The 18,943-nt window shown below is 42.3% G+C and overlaps 1 protein-coding gene across 1 annotated transcript in view; it reads left to right on the top strand.

The window, feature by feature from the left end:
• LOC134042395 (protein eva-1 homolog C-like) overlaps positions 1 to 18,943 on the top strand; it is a 203,324-nt gene that overhangs the window by 80,361 nt on the left and 104,020 nt on the right. The window contains exon 4 of the mRNA XM_062489655.1: positions 6,062 to 6,214. Coding sequence (XP_062345639.1) covers positions 6,062 to 6,214 — 153 coding nt within the window. The remainder of the gene's footprint in view (positions 1 to 6,061; positions 6,215 to 18,943) is intronic.

Genomic DNA, 18,943 nt, shown 5'->3' with positions numbered 1-18,943 from the left:
AGCCCCTGCTGGCTGGGTCTGATACCCTGGCCATCCTCTTAAGTGCTGTGTGATGGCACTCAGTATAAATTGTTCCATTACTGTACCAGGTACTGAGGTCAGGCTAAATAGCCTACAGTTACCAGGATCCTCCTTCCCACTCTTCTTGTGAATGGGAGTCACACTGGCTGACTTCCAGTCATCTGGAACCTCCTCAGTGAGCCAGGACTGTTGGTAAATAATGGAGAGCAGCTCTACAAGCTCATCTGCCAGCTCCCTCATCACCCTGGGATGGATCCCATCTGATCCCATACATTTATGAACATCTAAGCTGCTCAGCAGTTCCCTGACAACCTCCTCCTGGAAAACAGAGGGACCATTCTGCTCCCTGACACCATCTACCAATCCAGGACAGCTGTCCAAGCCATCTTCCCACTAAAGAGTGAGGCAAAGAAGGCATTGAAGCAATTCTGCCTTCTCTTCATCTGCAGTTATTAAGTTCCCTCCCTCATCCAATAAAGAACAAAGTCTAGACTTACCCTTCCTTTTACCATTAATATGTTTGCAGAAACATTTTTTATTATCTTTTACAAAAGTCGCCATTTTTAGTTCAAACAGAGCTTTAGCCTCCCTAATTTTTTTCCTACGTGCTTTAGCAGCCCCCTTAAATACTTCTCGAGAGTCTTGACCCTCCTTCCAAAGATGATGCATCCTCTTTTTATTCCTAAGTTCCTCCAAAACCTCCTTGCCCCTCCAGGCTGGATGTTTGCCTTGTCAACTCGCCTTTCGGCACACAGGCACAGTCTGTTCCTGTGTCCTCAAGATCTCTGTTTTGAAGCATTCCCACCCCTCCTGAACTCCTTTGTTTTTAAGGGCTGCTTCCCAAGGAACTCTCTGAATAAATCTTCTAAATAGGCCAAAGCCTGCCCTCCGGAAGTCCAATGTAAAAGTCTTATTGATATTCCTCCTGATTTCACCAAATACCAAGAATTCTATAATTTCATGATCACTATGCCTCAAGTGACCTAAACAACCTGTTTCATACAAATTCACTTTCTTTGCTCAGATCGTCAATTCTAAGATATAAGTCCTTTAGTATTTTGTGAAGAAAACAGATTTCTCTTTACATGTATTTCCATCTCTTTGATCTGGGAAATAGGGTCAGCTATTATGCACTGATTAAGTGAAGTAGGAATACTCCGATTAGCAAATTTCATAATTTTTTCCACAAGTTCTGTTCAAAAATATCATTTTAGGCAAGGTGAACTTCTGGCATAATACATTTAATCATTTTATTAGAAGAAAAATCTCCTTAGGAGCTTTTATATCTCACAGAGATTGAGGCAATTGACACTTAATTTTGAGCTTCCAAAGCATGATCATTCAGAAAATTCTTGTGAGCCATAAGTGAAAATGTTCTTAAGGTACTATATAGATGTAATTACTATTGGTCATACAGCTTAATATTATTGTACACATCCAATAATTACTAAAGGTCTTCTTTTTGACTTCACTGTTTGAGAGAGACCATTTTCATATTAGAAACATTTATAATTGTTTTCCTGTAATTGTCCAAGCTAAGTTACAATTGTGTCATATAATGACCTTTAAAAATGTGTCTAGAAAAGCCTGCAGCTGCTCCTTCCTTGGGTTTGCTCTACTGAGTTATATTTAAGCCAGTGTCTCTGAAACCAGGCAGTAATAAAAGGGATATTATCCTTAGCAAATATCTTAATCATGGTAAATCTCTGTTGCCCTACAAATGACTGCATGGGGGATTAGAGTGGAGTAAGCCATTTGCTGAATATCACTGCCACCTTTCTGAGGCCATTTATGCGTGTTTAATTTTTCAGGGTGAAACATGAAACCCACTAATGCAAATGTTTGCATTTGGCCTGAATTATATCCAGACTGTTACAGTTAGAGCAGGCTTAGGACCAGATTGTGAGTGATTGTAGGAGGCCAGTTCTGCTTGAGAGAGTGAGAGAGAAAAATGCGTTTTTATTCCCAGTCCCAGCTCTCTTATGTCACTTATGCTGCCCCACTTCTTTTCAATATTTATGTAAGGCTATCATGGGGTGAAGTACCAGTAAATATATGGATGATGCTTAGCTCTGTATTTTTTAATATCAATTGCAGTCCCTACTGTCAACCAGTGCCTGGGAGCTGTGAGTGTCTGGCATGGGTTCATTATGGCTAAAATGGAGGTTACAATGCTATGAAGTACAAAATAATTTCAGAGACTTGTGTCCTCCATAGCATCACTTTCTATTTGTTTATGCAGATTTCTATCACATTGCCCAGAAACACTTTAGAGTCCCTGTTTTCCAGTGGTCAAGCTTAAGGAAACCTTTTGGTAGACTGGAGTGCTACTGTGCATTTCATGCTTTCTTTTTCTCCATTTTTTTAACAGAGCAGTGTCTTCTCTCCGTGCCTGCCCAGGCAACTGCAGCCCTAGCCAGTTTGGACTCAGCCAGAGCCTTGGGAACTGGCAGCTCCAGGAGGTGTTTCCTGGGGCAGAATTCAGTGACTGTGAGGTGACACCTGTTTCAGGTGGCACAACCCTCCTACTCCTGCTACTCCTCCTACTACGGCAGTGTGCCAGGAGGACATCACTCACAAGCTGCCCTTGTTCCCAAGGAATGTGCACTCAGGTTCACCTCCTCATTCTAATTTCTCGAGCTTTCAATCGGCCAGCTTTCCCCATAAACCCTGAACATGACTTCCCAGAGTGGCTATGGGGGTAAGAGCTGTCAATGTGAGAGGCAGTGTTTTGTTCACAGGATCATGGAATCACAGAACAGTTTGGGTTGGAAAGGACTTTAAGACCACCTCATTCTGGCTCACTTGCACTGTTCCAGGTTGCTCACAGCCCCATTCAACCTGGCCTTGAACACTTCCAGGGATGGGGCAGGCACAGTTTCTCAGTTCCAGTCCCTCACTACTCTCATGGTAAATAATTTCTGCCTAACATCCAATGGAAATCTGCATTCCTCCAGCTTAAGGCCATTCCCCTTTGTCCTTTCACTACATGTCCTTGTGAAAAGTCCCTCTCCAGCTCTCTTGTAGTCCTGTTAGAAAGTGGAGCAAGTTGTTGTTGTCTCATGGCTGCTGTACTGATCTTCAGCAAAGGTGCAGATGTCCGTCCATCCCAGTCTTTTCTGTGCTCAATGCAATATTCTCTGTGATTAGATCCCAGGCAAGTTTCCAAATGACAAGCCCTGATTTTGAATGGTCAGCAGAATTTAATAAATTCTAAGGATCTTAAATGAGATCATAGGATGTGTGGTTAAGCAGTTATACTTGTTAATTGGGAGATGTAGCTAATAATAACCAAATTGAAAGAGGAAATTGAATTAGTGCCTGTAAGAAATGAGACATTCACAGTGGACCCTCTTGTTAGAGACTTCAAAATTATTCTTTTCTAAACTTAATCACCAATTTCATATTTCAACCACTTCAGCCAAGTGTATTCTTTTCTGTGACCGTGGTTTAACATAAATTATGTATAGCTTGCCCGATTGGAGAGTTTGCGTCTTTGTGCTTTTAGCTTGAATCCATGTTTTTTCCCTGGGGAAAAAGTAAGTTCTGTTAAGTGGATAAGGTTTTATTATACTCTGTTAAGTTTTCTACTGTATAGGCAGGTTAAAGCTTTGATTTAATTTCCCTTACAGAAGAAACAAAATTCTTATGGGAGAAAATTATAGGTGAAGATGAAACCCCTTGGTGTATTCAGTGTATCTTTCAGATGCTTTCATGGTTATTGTGGATGAAGTGCCTACAGAGATAAAATGGACATAGAATAATAGAACTATTTGGATTGGAAAAGCCCTCTAAAATCATCAAGTCCCACAGTTAACCTGACATGATCAAGTTCTTTGAGGCTTCACAGGTATATGAGGTTTCTCTCTCTTTGTTTACTCTGAAGGTGCAAAGAGCTTCTATTTCTGATTCCAGCCACTATTTCATACACTCAGTGGTTGTGGGTTTATCCCTATAGCTAAGGGATGTCTGCTCTTTCCACAGACTCTCCCATGAAAGAGTGAGGCCTTAATTGTGTCTTCATCTAGAGAGGTGGATCAGAAAGTGTTTTCACATTCACTAAATATTTTAGAGGTTTGAAAGATTCTCTGCAGCGGGATAAAAACTAGAAATGTTCAGAGATTTTTGCAAAAAGGCTGCAGAGTGTGAAGGGAAATGATGTACTGGAATAGAGTCCAAGGTTAAGCTTCTCAGCTGGACTGAAGGTTCCGACCACGGTTTTCACATTCCAGCTGATGCTTTCATCACCAGGTAATTGGGTATTTTGAGGCGGCTATTTTTTGGATTCAAGTAGGAAATTCCAAGTTCAGAATGAAAAGTCATTTTGTTCTCAGATATTTCTCTTAAATTATCATGCCCCTGTTTTGGTATAATACATATTTTCTCCATGCAGTTTTTTCCTGAAAAAATCTAATCTAAGGTAGAAATTAGCTCTTTCTTGAACATGGATTAAACCAGATGATCTCCTGAGAAGTTTTCCAACCTAAGTTCTTCTGGGATTCAGCTTGGAAAGATCACCCTCAATCTCTTATAAGGAAAAATGATTTATGAACCTAGAGTTACAATACAGTAAAAACTGTCACATTAAGTGCTGAATGCCATGGTCTAAAGATTTGAGTATTAACTTATAAGCTAATTATTAGCTAGGGTTCTCAGTTGCTATTAGTTTTATGTATATAGACTTTGCATAAGTTCTCATATATATATATATATATATACACGCACACACATATATCTATATACATATACAGATACATATGTGTGTGTGTGTGTGTGTGAGATATTAGACACAGAGAGCCATGTAAGGGAAGGACAAAAATCATGTCTATGTCAGTAAGTGACACAGGGCCAGGGGCAGCCCCAGGCACTGGATGGTGCTCATGTGCTCTATGGCATCACTTTGACCTGGTATAAGTCAAGGAGTAAACTACTGATCATGCTTGGGATTTAACCATGACTCAGAAACCCTTCTTATTTTACTAAATTACTAAATCTGGATGCTGTTGTGGCTACATTTCAAATGGTAAATAACATAAGAAAATGGAAAGTCACCCTACAGAGCCCAGAGAGGTTGAAATTATATTCCCGGCTGTGCCCTAAGTTGCCTGGGGTGTCCATAGACACACCACTTCAGTTTTTTTAGTGTCTTTAGGCCACTTCCATTTTCTTAGTCTCTTTCTTTCACACGTGTAAATGTCTTGCTGTAAAAACTCAGCTTTTCAGAACAGTTTTTGTTTTCTGTGGTGTGTTGGCAGGAACACTTGGGAAGAGCCTATTCTAGGTTGGGACCTCTAGAGGTTCCCATAATCCAAATAATAATTGTAAGGACAAGGGAATGACACATGATTTCTTATGAAATGACCATCCAGTCTCCTTGAGAGATGTAAACTGAGTGATTGTTCTCTGTGTACCAGCCTTACAAGAGCAAGAGTGCTCATTTCAAGAAGGATCTGGGGACAAGCTTCTGCATGTCTGTTTGCAACAGCAAGAGCAGCTTCCATAATTTTTAAATTTAGTATATCTTCTATTGGATCTGCCATGGAAGAACTGCTGTGAAAAAAAGCTATGGAGCATGATTATGTTTGCATTTGAGCTGCTGTTATATAGAATAAATGCCTGGCATATAAAGGGCTGCTTCATGGATGAGATAGGTTCCTAAAGATGGGCTTATACCTTCCCTTACCATGTTACCATGTAGAAAACACTCAAATGCCATGCCTCCACACTTACCTGTCTGCAAAATGAAATTATAGGATATTTAACAGAACTGATGTTCTGGGATAAAATACATTAAATTAATGTGTTGACAATGCCACAGAGGGAATATGTAATGGGAGAGATCAGTGCTTCTGTGGCAAATGCAGTACTAAGGCTGGGGTTGTGCTAAGGCTAGGGTTGTACTGGGAGCTGAGGTGCATCTCTGGACCCAGAACTGCTGCTGCCTCTGCTGAGCTCACCCCATGGGGAAATGAGAAGGTCCTGCCCTGCTGGGAGCCCACCTCTGGATCAGCTGAGTAATTAAGTGTTTGTTTGCTTCCAGATGAATACAAGAGTAAAGTAGCCTGTGAAGATGACAAGCTGAGGCTGACCTGTAAGAAGAGCATGGTGATAGCCATTTACTCTGCCGTCTTTGGGAGGACACAAGGAGGCAGCCTGGAGTGCCCATACCAAAACCTAGGGATGCCCATGATTGGTAAGCAGGGGAATGGCTGATGTGGGCAGGGTTATTTCATTTACTGTTGTCACAGCAGAGCTGGCACAGATTCTGGTCAGACAAGCCATGCAATCTGCCATGGTGGTGCTCCTGATGTGTGCTACCTTGTGAACCAGTGGTGAGATTCAGCATGAATACCAAACTGAGGTGCAGCTTTGTGTTCTAGCTGAGTTCCCAGGCCACAGGCTTTTCACATATTCATCTGATTATATGATTGAAGATGCTTGAATTTCTTGTACAATTTTCTGTCTTCATGGTTCATCCACTGATCTCTGTGTGTAATGTGGAGGAGCATATTATCTGGGGATGTACCATCATGTACCATCTGCAGCCACTGAAGCCTTGACATTACATTTAAACTTTTACTGAAGTTAAAGCAAGGGAGCAAATTCAAAAAGCAAGTTGTTAAGTTTCATCATGTTACGGTTGGTTTACAGTACCTTCAAGTATTTTCTTTACTCTCAGACTATCAGGGTCTCTTACAGTCATGAGTTAAAGATAAATAATTGAAAAACAGTCACTGGAACTGTGTGTTCTTGAGATGATGTGAAATGACTTTGAACATTTTAGGCTGTGGCAGAGAAAGCAACAGTCACAGTACAAAATCCTGTGCTTAGCATTCATCATAATTCTTCTCTGCAGAGCTGAGAGGGAATTAAATGGTTTTCCAAAGGAATTGCCTTCAGAGAGGAAAAGGCTTCAGAGGAGACTGCACAGGGAACTTTGATCTGGTGCTATTGCCTGTGCTGGCAATATATTCAGCTATATCTGAGGATCTTTGGCTTCACAGGTGCTGATTCAGTGCCCTTAAGGAGTTAAATGCTATTCAAATGGAAGCATGATAAGTGAGCACTTGGAAATGTGATACTCAGATGCTCGGTGTCAGGAGAAACCCACAGGTGGAACAAGGCCAGTCAGGTAATGTGCAGCATGGCGAGTGTCTTACTTCTGTAGCTGTGCAAATCTGAGCACTTGTAACACATCTGAATTGTGCAGGGTCTCCTGAGGTGACCAGTGCTCCTGGATGTGCTCCCGTAGTCCCCCAGTTTCCAGGTAGCAGAAACCAAAACAGACGTTTGTGGCAGGTTGGCCTGAACCTCTTTGGTGTGGTGTTTGGGATGGGCTGAGTCTGTGCACTGGTTGCTGTGGTGGCTGGGCTGCTGGGTGAGAACTTGCCAAGTCATTGAAATAGGATGGATTTTGGAGCAGACCTGAGCACCCCACTCCACTGCTGAGAGAGCAGGAACAAAGCACCAGCACAGGGACCTGCTCTTCAGTGTCAGCATGAAGCAAAACTCTATGTGAAGCCACAGAGGGTAAAGTTTTACTATTCTTTGCCCAGAAGCAAAGTCATTAAACTTGTACTGGCTGAGAGCAGGGTATGAGGGGCCAGAAAATGGGACAGGAGCCACAAACAGGGAGAACAAGCAGTGGGGTCTGACAGCAGGGCTGCACGTGTCATACGATCTCCAGCACCTGCATGACCTGCTGTTCTCAAACTGGCCTTGTGAGCTCTACAAATTGGGATGTTTGCCCAAGGAAATGAGGTGTCAGATCCTAGAGTGCAGCACATAGTCTGCTGGGATGAGGCAGAGCCTTCTTCAAGTGTCTGCTCCTAAATGAAACTACTCACATGAGCAGGCTCAGTACAAAACAGTGTAATCCCAACTCAGGGGTGGGAATGCTGTGGAAACTTTACACTAAAATGCAGCTCAAGGTTTTAAACTGTGAACTGATGCTAAAAGGGACTGAGTTTTGGACAGGAGCAAATAACCACCTCTGGAATTGCTGGGCTCTGAAATATCTTAAGTCAGTTTGGTTCTCCTGGGTTGCTGTGAGAATTGGTATGTCCTGCCTGCATAAGAAAGGGAGGGTGGGAAGAGTGTCTGGAACATCTGCATGCCCTGCAGGGCTGGGGAGATGTGAGGAACTCACCATGGAGGAGTGACTTCCCCAGACTTCCCCAGCCATTTGGGCACGGTGTGTGTAGGGTGAAAGACAGACTAGAGCTGTTGATGTTTCCTTGCACAATGAAATCCTGAGCGAACTGTGGGAACAGGGGTGAGCTTAACTAAAAAAAAAAATTGGGGATGAGCAGTTGGTCATTGCCAATTCACCATGCTCCAGCCCTTAAATCCCAGTCATGTTTGGGAGTGGTTGTTCAGGTTTCTTCAGCTACAGCTCACTGATGCCTTTGGCATGAGGCAGTCTCTACTTCTCATGGCCTTCTCATCTGCCTGTGTGAGGTGACCTAGTGGGGCAGAGTCCAGTGCTGCAGGAATGGGAAGGTGAGTCGCGTCTGTAGTTTGCACTTCTCTTGGCCCCACAGGAGATACTGGTGTAAGATCCTCCTCCAACTCAAATCAGCAAAAAGCACATTCACACTGTGCTTCCCCGTGGCACCCTGCAAACCTCTCACTCCTGTCTCCAGTGACAGCAGTGACAAGAGCAGGTTGTGCTCCCAGCTGCCACGAGTGATTGTGGGAGCAGCACTCAGGATCCCCCAGCCTGCTCCAGAAACTGTTCTTCTCACTGGCCTGCCTAGCCCAGCAGGCAGCTCTGTTCCTTCAGGAGCAGGTGGAAACATCACAATTTATAAATCAAAGCTTCTTCTAGCTAGAGAACATTTCCCTGCACGTTTCCACAGCTCTGCAATGTGGGGAGTGCTGCTCCGTGGCAGCCTTTGATCCCAGACATTCATAACAAGCTGATCTTACAAACATGACTGTATGAGTCAGGCTTTGCAGCAACATCCAGTTCCTGTAAGGCAGAACCCAGCTATGTTCTGTACATGGGAGATTTATTCTATTTGAATTTCAGTCTGAGCCTTGGCAAAGGGCATTTTGCTGGGAAGTGGGCCCTGCACAAGTTCGCAGTGACTATTTATATCCATGCAGCCTGAGCTACTCGATGAATGAAGAAGGCATACTTGCCCCAAAAGTGGTGAAGACTATCTTTTCTTCCTCTCCTAATGAAAAACAGTTCAGAAAATTTGACTGCGTTTTTCTCTCTGTGTACAAAATGCACATTTGGATTGAGTTTAGAAATATACAGCTTCTACAGGTGAGGCTTTTAAAAAACTGGGATCTAAGATGGGCAGGAGAGGTGGCCGAATAGAGCATGGCATATGTAAGATAAACCAATTCAATTTGTGTTGTTTCAGCCTTGGAAAACAAGACCTTGTACTCCTGTAGAAGTGTTGAGGAGAGAAGTCCACTAACAGTGAATTTCCTGGATGCCACATTAGGCGCTCAGCTGGTTTCTGAGGTATCCTGGTGTTGCAGTCCTTTTAACCTAGCTATTGCTGGGCTGCTTTTGGGTGATGAAAGATCCCCAAGTCACCCATGCCATGCCATGCCATGCCATGCCAGACACATGCTTTCTCTTTTTATAATGTCTTTGTGAATGTGCTTAGCATCTGTGAAGAGAAAGTTATGGTGGAGAGCTCCATCCTATTGCTGTCATGTTAAAGTGAAAATCTGTCAGGATCCTCTTTTAACTGGAAACATGCTGAAACTTATGCCTCTGACTGTAATGGGAAACCCCTGCAAACAGCTGGAGCCCTCCCCAAATGCCTTGGGAACTCTGAAAACTCCTAAAAGAATTTGACCTTATTTGTAACTCTCTTAATAAAGCCTCCACTTTGCTGCCAGCATGTGCAGAGAGCATACACAGAGCATGGGGAGGTCTCTGGGGAAAGGGCTATTTACAAGCAATGAACCATTAATATCCCTCAGCCAAGTGAGCCCTTTGCCCCCTTTTCCTGCTGTTTACAGCTGCCTCTGCCTGCATCTCCAAGTGGTTTGTTTATTCCAAGAGAAGTAATTTTAAAAATGGCCTTTTCCCACATGTATCTGAGTGCAAGGTAGTGATCTAATTAGGAGACTGAGGAGGAAGATCTTGGATATAAAATGATTACCCTTTTTATTGCTTAGTGGAGCAATATCTTTGGTCATATTCAGGACACCTGACTTGTTCACATTATTCATTTTTACAGTAGCTCCCCCCCCAAACCACAGAGTGAGATGGATGTGTTCAGCTGACCTCTAGCATAGGATCCAGGACTCCTTCTCAAGGACTCTGTCTTTCTCCATCACATATACAAAAAGCCCAAAGCAATTTAATTACTTGTCCTGGGTAGAAGGAATCTGGGCTTGGTTTTGGAGTCGGTTCAGGATCGTGGGAACCCTGACTCCTCAGCCTTGATCTGGGTCCTGGGGTGTAGATTAAACTGAGTATTCTGCTGAGACTGAAATGTCCTTGTCACTTAACATACAGGTTGTCTACTGTGCCTCTGTGAAGGGGAAAAATAAATGTGTTTACAAAGCCCTTAGGAAACTCAGATGGTCAGTGGCACTCTCTGACTCCTGGGATCTGATAATGGAAGAGCAGAGGAAGGAGTTCAGCAAGTGAACCCATGCTTTAGGTGTTCATTCCCTGGCATTTTTCATTCTAATGCAATGACAGAAGGTGATCCAACCCAGTTTGTTTTGATTTCTCCCTCTTAATGCAGATGTATATAAGACTTAAAACAGAATACTCATATAAATATTTATTACACCATATAAATAATGGACCCTCTTAATTTGTTTATCCGTGACCAGATCTCACATGTGAATGAATATGAAATGCATGCAGTAAAAAGTCCATTTTATTCCAGGGTACATGTTCCTACCAGCACAGAGCTGGCTTTAAGAAACTGCTGCTCTTCCAGCTGTGCATTTCTGTCTCTCTTCTGCTTCACTATCTGTGACCATTTTTCCTCCTGTTTCCATCAGGACAAGGTTGTGCTCTAATCTTAGTCTTAAATCAAATGCTTTAAAACAAAAAGGTTCCTAAAATGTGGAGCTGGACCAATGAGGAGCAGTAACCCCTGGCACTGAGGGGGAAGCAGAGGGTGGCTGGGTCTGCAGGAAGGGTTGGGATATCCACAGACATCTGTCTGTCAGACAGTGCCATGTATCACAGCTGACCTTCTGCAGGTCCGAGTGGCTGAAAGACTCTCGTGCTTCATCCTGGTTTCCCTGTCTGGCCTTTGAAGCAGCTGCAGGTCTGTGGGATGAGCAGCAGTTTTGGGGGTGGGGGGGTCAGACCTGTCATTCCTCTCTAGAGAGCACACCAGGCTTCCAAAACACCCCTCCTGTAGGTGTGACTCTGTGTATGCTTCATTTACATTCAGGGCAGAAACTACTTTATTATGTGTATAGCTCATGATTAAGAACATGTTTTAAAAGGCCAATCTGGTTGTATGCAATAAAACTCACAGGTATCCAAATATGAAGGCTAAATACACATCAGTTGCTGTTTAATTCACATATCATACCTTATTAAATTTAAATTGAAGTGCAGTTCCCATTTAGAATGTTGAGTTAAAGTGGGACAAAGCCTGCTTTCAGAAAGTTGCTTTTCAATTTTAGATACTTTATGTGTTTTACTTTTTTGTCTCAAAACACCAGGAGGTAATTAAAATCACTTTACAGCTGTTTCTAGAAAACTCCAACTATTGTTGGATTCCATGGAGCCTTAAAAATGATTTATATTGAATGGTTTTTATATGCACACAATAGCTATTTAAAAAATAATTAAAAAGTCCATTCAAATGTGAGTCTGGACAAGATCTTTCTATAAACCAAGGTTCAAGCTGGATTTGAAATGCTGTTTACAGTGGAGTATGACCCCATGCAGTGATTGCAATTAAAAATTCTGAAACTAGTAATTTAAATAGCAGGCTCTGTGATGCTATTGGTATGATATTTGAAGAAGTAAAATGAGTATTTCTATCAATAATAACAACTTGTTTAGTGACTGATTTTATAAAAGATTCCTATTGCCCCACAATTAGTTTAAAGCAACCCCAAAATACAATCATAACAATAAAAGGGCAAAGTTTAAGAGATTTAAATGTGTAGCATCTCAGCTTGTTTCCATGGAGTTGCTTTGAATGAAAACCAGTGTAACTTGTTCAAAACTGATAAAGTTCCCCTTAAACTGATTCAGATGTCACTCAAGAGTATTGCAAAATTGCCACAATGAGAGCCTAAGAAACAAAGGTAAGGTGAAACCTGTGAGTTTGCAGGCACGCCATATTTTATTTTAAGAATCAAAGGCAAGAAGTGACTTGCAGGCTGTAATCAGCTGGGTAATTTCTCTAGAAAATGGGCCAGTCCTGCAGCTTGTGAAGTTCAGACCTTGCTTCAGCCTAGGTCTAGGCACTTATTGAGTATCCCCATGTCCAGGAAAAGACTTTTTTTTTGGGCTGTGATGAGTAGGAAGGAGAAATGAACTCAAGGACTTCACACAGAAGTAGATACATTGAAAGCACTATCCCTATCTTCTACTGAGTGATGCCAAAGCTGTTACCTTTTCTTGGATTGCCTTACAGCCCATGATCCACTCTGCTGCAAATTAAATAATAAAATGTAACTGTCTTTGTCACATTAAATCTTCTTACAGCCATGTTTGAAGCTGTCTTAGGATTCTCACTTCAGCTCCCAAACCCGAGAAATGTTATTAATTTGCTCAGTTTTGCACACTCTGAGTCAGTCCCTGCAAAACTGGAGTCTCATATATTTTATGTGAGTTCTGGTTCCAGATATAAGGGTGATAAGATGATTCAAGTTCACATTAATAAACCAAGTGTTTCTAAATGCAACTATAGGATCTGTAATTAAACCTGTAATTGATCCTTCAGTTGCAGTCTTTAAATGTGATGTGTTTCTTTTAAGATAATTTTCTCTTTTCTGGCCTGCTGCTGAAGTTTCCAAAGTTTTATGAACTGTGTGGTGCCTAATTTTTCTCTCTGTAAAACATATTTTTTTAATGTAAAGATGGCCTTCTCTGTACATCCTCCTAATGTTTGGATATATATTTCCTTTCTAACCAGGTGTTTTCAGGGACATTGTGCAAGACATATGTTCTATATACAGCTGAATGAATGTGAAATTTTCTGCTGCTATTAGTAATATGATGTTGACCATTAATCATTTTACAAATACCAGCAGGGAACTTCACCTTTTAATTATTTTGGGTTCCTGATCCTGAGCTTCTTCTGTGTATGTAAATACACTTCTGCTTCTGTACCTTTTTTGTTTAAGGGTAGTCTTTGGTTTCTATTGGCTGGTTTCACACTGGTTTGTTTTAAGAATAGTTAAGTATTTGGAATTTGATTTTCTCCCTCTTTTCTTGTGGATCTAGACCAAACTCACTTCTTTTATCCTCTATTGAAGCTTGTGAGCTATGGCAGGGAAGAGAAATCCAGTGTATTTCAGTTTGCCCCAATTGAAACTGTGTGAGAACTTTACACTGATAAAGAAATTACCTCCCCAGGCTGCTAAATAGGAGAAAAAGTGGACAAAATCCATCTTTATTTACAGTCTTCTGCCCTGGCTTTTAAAGAGAACATCAAACTTAAGGGGCATGGGCTAAGTAGAAAATGCCTGGGGTTTGATGTACTGCACAGAGTGCAGACTGACACATTGACTCCATGAGGACATCCTTCACATGCTGCTGTATGGATAATTTTGGCTGAAGCTGAGGCTTAAGCACCTCTAGCAGCTGCCCTTGTATAAAGGAGTTGATGTCTGTATCAACCACAGCTAATGGAACATCTTTAAGATATATGAGAAACTGCCTCAAGCCAGGAGAGCTTCCTTCCCTCCTGCTTATGATAGAGGTTCTTTTTTGGATTGAGGCAGTCACTCCTAGGTGAAGGAATTTAGGCAGTTGCCTCACCTGAAAAGTTGGAGTTATTTCCTACTTGTGTCCTTTCTGCCATTCCATTGAAATTTGCTTTCTCTTTTGGCAGACAAGTGGATAACCACAGCACTGATTCAGACATCTGTCAGCTTTCTTTGCAGGAACTAAATTTCCTTCCTCTTAGTTAACGGAGTACTTCCATCTTTCATGCTGTCCTCTTGCATTCTTAGCTCCCAGCAAGTAACTTTTCCTCTTTTGTTCTTGAGCAGGAAATCAGGGTGCTTGTAGAGAAAAATCCTGTCATCTGCTTGGGAGGAGTGTGCTCCTCAAGCTGTCAATTGTTTACGAATTACTTCCCTTAAGGGAAAGCTTATCTTAAATTGATCCTTTCACCTGCTCCTCAAAAGACAGCAAGGAAAGCTAGGGTTCTGCTGATGGTTTAATTTCAAGATTTGGGTCTGCTCCTGATGCCTTTACACTGAGCCAAAGCATCCCAAAGAATTTGTATCTTGATCAGGTACCACCAGTTCTGTTCCAGTTCCTAAACAATTACTTCATATGTACTACTGGAAATAGTATTTTAGGCAGTGATCTCCTTTTTGAAGTCTTTAATTGTGGCCAATAATTTGCTTCTTTTTGACACCACTAGGTCTTATATTTTCTTGGCTGAAAAAAGTAGAATAAATACCCCATTTTTCTTGAAAATTCAAGGACTCAAGAAAGTCTGACTCATCCTCTTACGAGTGGGTGGAGTTTTTCTCAGGCTCCAGTTTTCTTTCTTTTTACAGTGCATTCTTGTTAATATTGGGTTGAGCTCCATGTCCTGCTGCCTCTCCAGATCCATGGACAGCCCGTGGAAAACTCCTACCTGGCAGCTGCACAGCATGCTAACATATTCACCTGACCAGCTGTGTGTGGTCCTGCTTGCTCTGGACAGCCTGTCTCATCTGTGCAGGAACCCACCTTTGCAGGTTCAGCATGGCTGTACCTCGTGAGTCTGCTAATGAGCAGTAAAACAGATGAACAGATATTGAACATTTGCAATATGCCCAACTTCACTGTGGGATTCGTCTCCCTTCTCGAAACTCCAGATTTAAATTTGTTGGATCCATATGTGATGGCTGCTGCCTTGGAAGAGACTCCAATCTCCACCAGAGCATCTAAGAGTTACCAAAAAGCAAAAATTAAAGAGTTTGGAAACATTCTTTCAAACCCAGATAGGTTTCACAATCAAAAGCAGCAATGCATGGCTCAGATTTCAGATTTGGATGTGTCACCCTTACTGGAGAAAAACAAGTAACACTGAGTAACCAAAATTAAGGATATGATTAATAGGCATTGGCTCCAGTTTCTTTTTTTTTTTTTTTTTTTTTTTTACCAGGAAGAGGTAATGAAGAAATAGTCATGCTGGGAAGCAGCCTTAGACTGACTAAAATCCATTCATTGTGGTGAGCTTGATGATATGGACATTACATCACTGAGACCAATTCCAGTTTTAAAGCCAACACAGTCTGCAAGCTGCAGCTGGTAAAATCCTCCATCATGGCTCTGTTGCCCTGGTTTGGGTTTTTACCCTGACAGAGGCTGGGCTGATGGAGGAGGTCAAGGAGTCATATCATACTCAATGCTACTGGTAAGGTGAATTACCCACTGAGGACTTAGACTAAGGGTTGTGAAATCCATCTAGCCAGTGGTCTGCCTTTGTGAAGTGATGCTGGGAAAGGAAATTCACCTTGCACCAGAAGCAAGGCTGGAGGGACGTGCAACTTCTAGAAAGTGGGGCCAGAGATAAAGAGAATAAAGTGTGCTGATCCCACTCCCCCACAGCCCCAACTTTAGCTGAAAATACTATATTTGAAAAGCACAGATGATACCTTTAAATGCTTTCACATGTGAAAGTTTCACCATAGCCAGGATTTGCATGTGCTCTTTGGCAGTGTACTGAAGCAATCCAAGACTAATGAAAGCCAAGGATAACTCTGGCCCAACCTCTCCATGAGGGCTCTCTATCATCTATGAGGTCTTAAAGCAGTTTTTATTGCTGTATCATTGGATTTGAGCTTTGTGGGCTTTAAGAGGTTCTCGGCAGGGGCCTGGCTCTGCTTAGCAGTACTTACTTCAGACTTAGTGATATGGTGTTGGCATTTGTGAGCATCCTTCCCACGTCTCCGACACATGGGGTCACTTGTTTGTTACTGGTGCTAGGGTGGTATCTCCTAAAACATTTGGAATTTGCATTTAGCAAGTAAACAAGCAGCAGAAGAAAGGAAATAGTAGAATATAAAATCATTAAGGTTGGAAAAGACCTTTAAGATCATTTAGTCCAACTGTAATGTTGCCCTGAATGAGCATGACACCTGGTACAAAAAGTGCCATGTCTAGTCTCCCACTTCTGAAGACCTGGAAAAAATGAATTTGGCCACAGCCCAACTCTGCTGCACCACATTGCTGGGCTTGGCTTCCCTGCATCTCTTTGGCAGGATAACTGCATGATTTATGGATAAACTCCTTCTGTTTTCTTGCCTCTCTGAGCTCTGAGGATGGGGCCCTGGAGGTGAAGACTTCTGGCCTGGAATCACCTTCTGAAGAGGTACTCATATAACTAGAGCTCTCACTTCAATGAGCTCCCCAAGGACTTAGTTACATTTGGAAGTTAAATTACCTATGTGCACTTCATAACATCCAATAGGAGTGAAATCAGTGTTTTATAAGTGTTTTTATAAAACCTGAGACACAGGGGTAAGAGAAAATACCATATTGTCCCTTCTGGAGCTCCGAATGGCATGGTGGTGACTGATTTATGAAGGTACTGTAGTCTCATCTATCACTCAGCCACCTCTCAGATGTACTGTTGATGTCTTCAGTGCTCATTAGTGAGGGAGTAAAGATGCTTGAATATGACATTTTGGCACCCAGCTAAATGAACTCCTTATCAGAAGCCCTTTGAAGTGTGTAAGGAAGATGGTCCCATTTGGAGGTTTTGACTGCATTTTCCAATTCAGTGTGTTATGTGGAGGATGAAAATGTTGACAGACCAAGAAATCCAAGATAGGAGACAAAGTTATTTTCAGTGTTGGTGTAGTCCTCCCTCAAAACACTGCAAGCTGCTTGCCCTGGCCTTTATGAGGATGTACAAGGCACTTTTGCTTCGAAATTGTGTGGAGGCAAAACCAGGGAAAATCCCTGTAGTGAGCAAAAGGAAGTCTTTGAAGTGAACACTCGGTCAGAATTTGTGCCTAGACACCATTTCTTTTTTTTCAGGGGTAGAAAAATATGACTATTTCCAAGAGAACGTCTCAGGTCTTACCATGGGGACAATGAGAAAAGTATTTGGATTTACCATGTGGGAGACTGTTGCTGTCAGTAGGGTTTAGGTGGATCTTGTAACATGGATAGATGGCTCAGATGACTTTATGCCACTGCTGCATTCACTAGATCCTGGTGTTCATTAAGGTCTGGAGGTAAGGGGAAAACAGTAAGAGTTGCCTAAATTGTGACTAAATTATTTTGCAGCAAGAGCCAAAAAAATAGAGCACTACAAGAAACCTCCAATGCACTATATTGAAGTCACTCTGGCAGCCACATAAAAGCAGCCAGAGATGGCTTGAAATCTTCAGTAATGACCTGAGACTTGGTTTGTAGGTGGCACCAAATTGGGCAGGACACTTGTTGTGGCTTAACTAAAACAGAAGAGTCCAGTTTGGGGTTCTCCATGTAAAGAGAGATGTTGTAAAAATGGAGCAAGTCCAGTGAAGCTCCAGCAAGCTGGTCAGGGGCCTGGAGCATACAGCATATGGGAGAATACCGAGGGACACAGGGTTGTTCAGTTTCCAGATAAGAAAGCTCTGGGTGGGATCTTATTTCTGTTTTTTACTAAGGAATAGGTGGTTCAACAGAAGACTCTTTGGAAATGCACAGAAGGAAACAGCAGTTGAACACCAAAAGCAATGAACACGAGTTGCAGCAATAGAGAACTGATTGCATACCAAGAAAAAATTCTTCACATGGAGAGGGGCTGAGCCCAGGATCAAGGGTCCAAGGAGTCTGGGAAATATTTCTCTGTGGGGATTTTCAAAACTTGCTTGGGTGAATTCCTGAGCAACCTGATGTAACATCAAAGCTGGCTCTTCTTTGGGCAGGAGGTTAGAGTGGATAAGCTCCAGATATTGCTTTCAGCTAAATGATGGGATGGTTAATGTGCCACAGTCCCAGCAGGCGTTCCCCCCAGATATATTTTTTCATCTTATGGGTTGCAAAAAGTCCATATAAAAGAGGCTTTTACAATCTTTGTGCCCTACTTTCACTTGTAATTGAAGAATAGAGAGTTCTTTCTACTCTTCTGCTCATTTTGGCTGGTGCAGGTTGAGCTGGAGCATCCTGGCAGTTGGAGAGTTGAGGACTTCACTATGGGTACTTGTGACTATGTTGGCCTGGTCTGTGCCTAAAGAATTTGGGTATCATATATCTAATATATGCTGATAATTGAATAGTATCGGGGCACAGGTACTGTAAATAGATCTGTACTGGGAAACTGTAGCATGGTCCATGGCAGGTTGTCTTGGCCCAGATCACTCTCCTAGGCAGTCCAGGAGATCAGAGAATTCTGGAATGGTTTGAGTTGGAAGGGCCCTTAGAGATCATCTTGTTCCAATCCCCCTACCATGGGCAGGAACACCAGCCACTAGACCAGGTTGCTCAAAACCTCGAGGATACAGTGGGAAGCTTCTGTAAATTGCCTATTGGGACTATCTCTGTTATATCTCAGGCTGTATTACCTGTTTGGAGTAATGCTAGTTGGCAAAATAATTCTAAGGTACTGGGTATCACTTAAACAAAGGGGGTAAAGGTGTGTCCATAATTTAGCCACTTTTGGTTTCCTGATACAGATGCTGCTGCTGAAGTCAGTTTGGGTGGAGACCATGACCTGCTCAGAACTGCATGGGAAGAAGGAGGCCACCAATACCAGGACATGATTAGTGATGGCTAGAGAAGCTGTCTATGTGTGAGGGTATA

This window comes from Cinclus cinclus, chromosome 3, assembly GCF_963662255.1.
Source record: "Cinclus cinclus chromosome 3, bCinCin1.1, whole genome shotgun sequence".
In the NCBI taxonomy this organism is placed as follows: Eukaryota; Metazoa; Chordata; class Aves; order Passeriformes; family Cinclidae; genus Cinclus; species Cinclus cinclus.
This window is presented reverse-complemented; position numbering and strand designations above follow the sequence as displayed.